We start from the raw sequence: 7,846 nt of genomic DNA, 5'->3' as shown, positions 1-7,846 counted from the left end.
GAACTTTACCCATAGAGTATGCCATCCTATACCATATGCAAAACTGAAATGTGGACATATACCATACTGACATTACTAATACTTACAGAGAAACTTCTTCTTCTTTTCCAGTGGGAACTCATGAAATGTTTCCCAAAATAGTCTCACAGTGGGATGTGCGGCTGAGTAATCACCCCTGTAGATGGCAGTCTGCCCAAAAAAGAAAAAAAATCATCTTAAGAAAAATATTACAGTGGACATATGCACTGGAGAGGAAATAACTGCTGTGTTGGGGGAGGGTAATAGCTTAGCGGTAGAGCGCATGCTTAGCATGCATGAGGTCCTGGGTTCAATCCCCAGTACTTCCACTGAAAAAAAAAAACCTACAAAATCTACTTTATAGCACAGGGAACCATATTCAGTATCTTATAATAACCTACAATGGAAAAGAATCTGAAAAGGAATATATATATATATGTATGTATAACTGAATCATTTTGCTGTACACCTGAAACTAACATTGTAAATCAACTATACTTCAATTTAAAAAAAAAAAAAAAGATATAACCGCTGAGATACAGCAGACCTCCAGATCCTACTCAGTCACACAACATTTGGAAAGAGGCCAGGCTCTGGGCATTCCCACCCAGGCCACTGCTCCTCCCTCAGAGTTAAAAGACCATGTCTTTCAGGCTTACCTCTTCCAGTTCCTCCCAGTTGTAGTTGCTGTTCCCCACCATCATGGCCCTCAGTTCTGAAGGCTGGAAGAGCTCAAGCACTTTGCCACCACACACCTTTAGGAAGCCGCTGGAGAAGGCTGTGTACCATTCGTGAACTGAGATTTGGAAGACATAATTCACATAAGCTTCCACAAATTCCTGCCTGCCAGGAGACCAAAGAAATAGAACACAGTTAGCCCAAAGTCTTGTAGAATTTCTCAAGTTCCCCTTCTACACTGAAGTTGAGAGAGAAAGAAAAAAATCTCATCAAATTCTCACACCAGAAGGCATCCTATGGCATCTTGTAGGTTCCAGCCCCAGGATTCCACCAAGGAGTCTCAGGTGATCTGGAGGCAGAGGTGCAAGAAAGAAGGGGAGGGGGCCAGATAGGCAAAGCCATACTACTGACTTTATTTCCCCTGAGGCATTCCAGTTTTCATCTTGTTTATGGTCCGACTTAATTTAGTTCAGAAGAAAATACTTTTTCTGCTTAAAAGAAAAAGTCTAAGATAATGGTTTGAGGCTACTTCCTTTTTCTTCAGAAATGAAAAAAATTGAAGCCAGCTGATATTTGTATCCTCATCTATTTGAAAAAGTATAATTTCCTAATTCCTTTCTATAAATCTCTTAATCACCTCTGGAAAGAAGTGTCTTATACAATGGTTCCACTTCACTAATGATCAGTCAAGTGCTAATTAAGACAACAGTTTCCTGCAAGCCAGACTTCTAGCAAGCTGGCTTCCTGGGCAGGTTTCTGCAGGCTGCAGGTCAGTGTTCTCTTTTCACATGGGGTCTGGCCATTGTCTGTATGCATATTTGAGACTCACTAGTGGGAATGTGAACTGAGATACGAACACCTCGGAGAAAAAGTTGCCAATATCTAGAAAAGCTGAAAATGAAAATACCCTTTGACCCAGCCGCTCTCCTACCAGGTGGTGACCCAGAGGGACTCACATGAACGTACAAGAAGACAGTAAAGTCACATGATGAAGAACAAAAAGCCCAGCGCTTTAATGGAACTAACTAGATCTACATTTATCCAAAGGAATAGAATCTCAAGAACAATGCTGAGTAAAAGCCAAGTTTTTGAATCTTAAGTACAATATGATAGCATTTATGTAAGTTGTTTTTTCACACTTAAAACAGTGCCATCTATAAGAGGCAGTGGCTCTGCCACTTATGGCTTATGACCCTTGGGCAAGTTATTTAATCTCTCTGTGCCTCAATCTGTTCATCTATAAAATGGGGAGAATGAGAATACATAACTTACAGGACTATTATAAAAATTAAATGCGTTAACAGATGTAAAGTTCTTAGAACCAAGGCTGCCTTGTAGGTGTTAGTGATTATTATTATACTGCTTATGGCTACAGGATTGGTTTATGAGTGTGAAATTATGTATATGATGTATCTATGAAATGCTTATTTAATAAAAACATTAATGTAAGAAGATCTTTGTCTTAATATATTATAAAAATAAAAACATGAAAGAATATGCATAACATTCATAAGAGTTCTATCTGTGTAGGAAAGGAGGGTGAGAAGAGAGGAACAGAATTAAAGGGATGAAAGAATTTCACTGGTATCAGTAATTCTTTCATTAAAAAATCTAAAGCAAACACTATCTGTTTATTCTGGATCATAGATACAAAGCTGTTGGTCATAGTAGTTTTTTGCTTTTCTGTATTTTTTTCTAAAAATTAAAAAAAACTGACATTATGAAAATGCTTTCCACTTATGCTTCTCTGTAATATACTGCACTTCTACAGTTTGAATATCTTCCATTTCCTCTAAGCAGACACCGTCACCAATAACTTACCAAGGTATACCAATAACTAACTAGTGTGAGCCCTGACAGTTTTGTTCTCCTTTTTTTGCCATACAAGTCCTGACTTAAGCTTTGATTGAGGAGGCATCCACTTCAAAGACAGCCATCAGGAATAAACAGACGGCCAGCCACACGGTTAGACCACATGAAGAGCCAGGCTGAAGCTCCCTTGTTTGAGAGATCTTGGTTGACTCTGATAACTGACCACTTGGGCCACTTGTTTTTTTTTTCCCCTCTTCCCATGCATTGAACTGCTGCTCTTATGTTTTAAGTTTACCAATTAAGAATGAGCCCATGACATCCTAGGCCCACCCCCTCAACCCCAATAAAAACAGAACCCCAGAAGCTCACTCTCAACTCCCTTACTCTCTCTGCTCCACCCCTAACCCCACCAACCTCACTGTGTTCCCCCAGTGTGCCATGTAATTTCCAGGTCTTGTAAATAATAAACCTTAATTTTTTTCAAAGTATCCTGATGGTTATTGCTGAAGGGCATCTTGCAATCCTAATCAGAACCACAACACTGGTTATTGATAGGTTGAGACCAGCACAAAACACTAAACAACAGGCAATGTAATAACAGTGGATAAGTGGGGTAGAGCCTCAGATCCAGGCTCTGCCATGTCCTGTATGCTAATGACTAAGCCTCTCTTTTCTCATCTTTAAAATGGGGTAAATGTTCAGGTTTTTTAAATAAAAGCTACTAATGTAAAAAGATGATTGTACATCTTAACCATAGATGCTAAAAGTTTCTCACACTGCAGATAATGTACTGCTTTACCCATGAGACAAAGCCTGTAAAACAAAGAATGTTGCCCGCCATGCAGTTCTGTAAGTCATTAGCCACTGCAGTCACTGACCTATAGTCCACCCTGAAAGGAATTTGAGATGAAAAACAGGATGAAGCGTTCTGTGTTTTGGATATGTGGGCCCCTATATAACTATCTAGGATGCATATATCTAAGGAGGAATTTCAATGACCTCAGATCCTTGCATCCTCCCATACACAAATAAGCACTAAAATCATTAACTTGAGATATCTGTTTTTTTGTGTGTGTGATTAGCAGTTATCTTTTATCAAGATATATGCTTGACTACATGTATTTCCCAGGCCAAAAAAAAAAAAATTAATATAGATTGGCTCTTCCCCTGCATCTTTGGCGCAGTTCCTCAGAGCTACCTGAGAGGCTGTCTCCCAGGCTGTATAGTCCTCAGTAAGGCCCCTGAATAAACCCAAAAATCACAGCTCTCATGTGTGCTTTTTATTTCAGCTGACAGTTCTGGCAACCATGAAGGGACCCAGAGCCAACTTCTCTTCTTCACATGAACCCTCCAAGGATCTGGACCTTGGTAACAGCAAGGGCCCAGATGAATTTGGCTGAGTCTTTCCTGGTCTCAGATCTCCTGTCTTGGCTAACAATCCTGAGTTTTATTCAGTGGTGGATAAAAAAGGTACCTGACTTCTCATTTTTAAGATACTGAGAAAGTGTTCAGTTGTAAGGTTCTGAGAAAGTGCCCAACTGCAAGAGGATGGGAAGATTTTGTTCAGCTGAAAGACACTGGGAAGCTTCAGACTACATGATTAGGTAGGAAGCTGACCTGACATCTTGCCCCAAATCATCTAGATCAACAGAATTGGTTGAACTATAAGTGAAGATGAGACAGGAGGGAAGGGGGCAGGGCACAGCCACTCAAGGAATGACAGCAACCATAATTGTGGAAGAGTCCCCTCCTAGTTGGCCTTGAGGATTAAGAGGTTTGACTTCCAGTAGACCTTGAGCTTCATTATATGCTCACTGTAACAGCATGATCAAATAACATGCCCGCAGGCGCCATGATAGCCCTGAGGCTAACCACAAAAGGCCAAAGAATGGGTGGTGGCCCAATTCTTGGGAATGCCAGCCCCTTCCCCAGGGCAGTTGGATTGATCCCACCTGTGGGCATGTGAAGCTACTGAGACCATAAAAAGTGACACCACCACACCTAGTGGCCCTTTGCGCTCTCTCTCCCCTTTGGAGACGGCCCACACTCTGTCTGTGGAGTGTGTACCTACTTTTACTTTAACCTGAGCACCCAATTCCCACACCTCTTTCCTTACCTTTCTCTTGCCTTACATTCTATGCAGTATGTATCTCTCTAAATAAATCTACCTTTACTCAACGGTGGCTCACACTTGAATTCTTTGCTGTGCGAAGCCAAGGACCCACACTTGGCAGGACACGTCCTAGGGGCTCAACTGAGACCTGGGACTCGGCCCTCCTCACGGCCCACATCTGTTTTCCTGCCTCTAAGATACCACATGGGAGCTTTCAGCTCCAAAGATAAAGGACACGGCTCCTGTTGGCTGGTTATGGCTTTCTCAGGCAACCAAGAAATTTATGGAAATTGTGGAGGTGAGTCCTCATACTGTGCAGCAGTCCCATAGGGAAACTCACCCATTAATTGAAAAACTCATTAAAAGAATTGGCCACCCACTGCTCAGAGCACCCATGGCAGTTTTAGACTACTGGTAGGAGAAAACAAGATGCGCAAAAGAGCTGAAACCACTCCAGGGCAACACCTGGAAGAACTAAACTCACAAACAGCCCACCGGCCCCTACTGTTTTCAACAGTGATTCTGTTATGACAAGCCAATTTTAAAATGAGAAATAGTCTCCCAAACAGAAGAAAAAGGGGGTGCCAGATAACCCCAATAATCCAGATGGGTTTATATATGTACAGAACTTACACTTGCAAGCACTTACTTAATTAGGAACTAAGGAAATCCTCCCTGAAATGGCCCAGGTGGGGCTCTTTTTGACATTCCAAAACTGGTCTGTGCATAAGCAGTTAGACAAAACCAGATCCAAAACTGGTTCTGCATAAGCAGTCAGAGAAAGCCCGCTTGATAAAACATCTTTTCAAAATTCTGACCCTAAGGGGACAAAGGCCTCCTAAGAGGAGCCTGCATTTTCCTCCCTGCATCTTTGAGATAATAATGTTCTACCAGGGCTCTCAGGAATCCTTATCTGTATCTTATCTAGACCATCTCTAATTCCTGGGACTGAGGCAAAAAAGGGGAAAAGAGGCCTTTCAAACTCAAGCAAGTAAACTTAACTTATTCCAACTGTTATTTATAAACCAGTGAATTTTACATTGCAATACCTGATTTATGACTAAGTTTTAAAATGAAGCTATGAGATCTCTGATTATATCTACGTCTGTGTGTTCATTATATATATATATATATCTACTTCCGAATGGTATTGCCAAATTAATTTGTAAATGAGCTCTATTATAATTAGCTTTAAGGAAATTAAGCACTTACATAAAGTCTCAGAAATATAAAAGAAACTAACCCAGATGAATTTCAGGTTCCCATGAAACAGTACCAAAGTTAGTTAAAGTTTGTTGGTCAAAGATATCAAGAGGTTTTAAAACACTTGGTCAAACAGGAACATAGGTCACTGTGAAACAATACTTATTTACTTAACCAAAGTGACAATAAAAAGATTTCAAAGGCAAATATGGAAGGTTACAACAGATTACTTAAAAAGTAAAGAAACTTCACAATCTGTTATCAAAATCAGATTAATATTCCAAGAAACTTTATCCTCTTAACAGAGAGAGAACTTCCTCTTTGATTTGAGGAAGTCTTGGGCATGGCTTTTCTGGCCTTGAGAGGCCTTTTAAAAGTTCAATCTGAGATTCCTTATGAAAAATTTCAGCAAAGCCAATTTCAAAGAGCCTATGTGACTTTAATTTGGCTGTATTTGGTAGAAATGAAGGTGATTTTAGAGAGAAAAAAATTGTTTCAGTGAATATTAAGTTCTAGTGTTGTTAACTGTCTTTGTGGTTTGTATTTACTACTGAAGACTCACTTCCTAGATGGCTGCTTCTTACAATGTTGCATTGTTGCAAGATTTAACTGAATTATTAAAAGGACATTCTAAATTTGTCTCTAAAGCTTATCACAGTAATCTGTCTTTGAATGGAGATCATATGCCCCATTACCTGCAACCAGGAGATTATGTATACTGGAAAGGCATCGTTTAAAGACTCCTAGATGGAAGGACACTTACCAAGTGCTCATAACTAGCTCATGCACAGGAGACTAAAAGGAAATCATTCTTGGGCTCCCATTTCCCCCTTACGAAGGGCCCCTGCACCATACTGTTCTATAGAGAGGACTGCTGACCTCAAAATCACCTTGAAACAACACTCAGAGGAGAAACTACACCCACACCAGGATGAGAAGATTTCAGAAGTAGACAGCTATACTAAAACTCCAGACCTGACCTGTATGATTATTTGTAGTGTTTTCCTGATTCCTTGGACTTCTGCGTATGAATCAAATGTTCTTCTATCATGAGCACAATCCTATATAGATTTCAGAAATCAATCCAATTATGTACATCTAGTACTTCTGGTTTACCCTGGTGGATTTCTTATCTCCAAGACTCTAACTGAATGGGCCTTTGAAAATTTATTTTAGAAGAAAGAAGCTGTAGGTCCACTACTGGTTATTACTAGATGGGAATCCCTCACTCAGCCAATCAATCATACTTTCTCTGACCGACCATAAACATGAATTCTCTTTTAAAATTACTCAAGCTCAATCAGAGGAACAAGCTAAATTTCAGTCAAAGAACATAATTTCCCAATTATTAGAAGGAACCCTCCCTCAGTTATGGGATTGATTTATATGGCTAACACTAGGCTATGGTCATTTAAGTTTAAAGGCCCTCCTATGTTGGGAACAATCAAATCATACTAAAGACAATCAGCCAAATAACACTAGAAAATTCAGCTGAGTGCCTTAGGGAAAATGCCAACATTTCATTTCCCTTAAAGATAGCAATTGATGGAGCAAACTGGGTCAGGTGACCAGGAATATACTGAGTTGCACCTAATGGAACTCAATGTCTTTGTGGCACCAATTTGTGGCCCTGGCTTCTGCCAGCATGGATAGGAAAATGTACCCTAGGATTCCCTTGGGCTCAAGGCCACTAGTGTGCCAATTTAGAGATGACTCCAATAAATTTACCATTAAGACAAGCCTGATGGATCAAGAGATCTGCATTTCACTGGTAGAACCATTTTGCAGCCATTTTTGTGCCTTCAGCAGGATTGGACGTTGTAACTGCCCACACTGAAGCCTTGACAAAATTCACCCAACAGGCCTGAAATGGTAATAATCAGGGTATTAGCCTACTGAATTCTGAAGTGTCTGTGATGAGAAAAAGCAGTATTACAAAACATACGGCCTTCAGTATCTTTATAGCATCTGAAGGAGACAGGCACCTATGCCGTAATTCAAACTGAATGCTGCATTCTCATA

The 7,846-nt window shown here is 40.2% G+C and overlaps 1 protein-coding gene across 13 annotated transcripts in view; it reads right to left on the bottom strand.

The window, feature by feature from the left end:
• HERC3 (HECT and RLD domain containing E3 ubiquitin protein ligase 3) overlaps positions 1-7,846 on the bottom strand; it is a 130,779-nt gene that overhangs the window by 18,761 nt on the left and 104,172 nt on the right. For 12 of the 13 annotated variants that reach the window (XR_004130931.2, XR_010381102.1, XR_010381101.1 and 9 more), the window contains 2 exons: positions 678-861; positions 87-189 (listed from right to left, as the gene is read on the bottom strand). Coding sequence is in view for 9 of the 13 variants with exons in the window: in XM_031433872.2 (XP_031289732.1) it covers positions 87-189; positions 678-861 (287 nt within the window). In the remaining 4 variants the exon portion in view is untranslated. Of the gene's footprint in view, positions 1-86; positions 190-677; positions 862-7,552; positions 7,689-7,846 lie in introns of those variants that run through there. The other variant, XR_004130933.2, reaches the window with a different exon arrangement.

This window comes from Camelus dromedarius, chromosome 1 (assembly GCF_036321535.1).
Source record: "Camelus dromedarius isolate mCamDro1 chromosome 1, mCamDro1.pat, whole genome shotgun sequence".
NCBI lineage: Eukaryota > Metazoa > Chordata > Mammalia > Artiodactyla > Camelidae > Camelus > Camelus dromedarius.
Note: the sequence above shows the minus strand (reverse complement) of the source record. Positions and strands in the feature narration are given on the sequence as shown.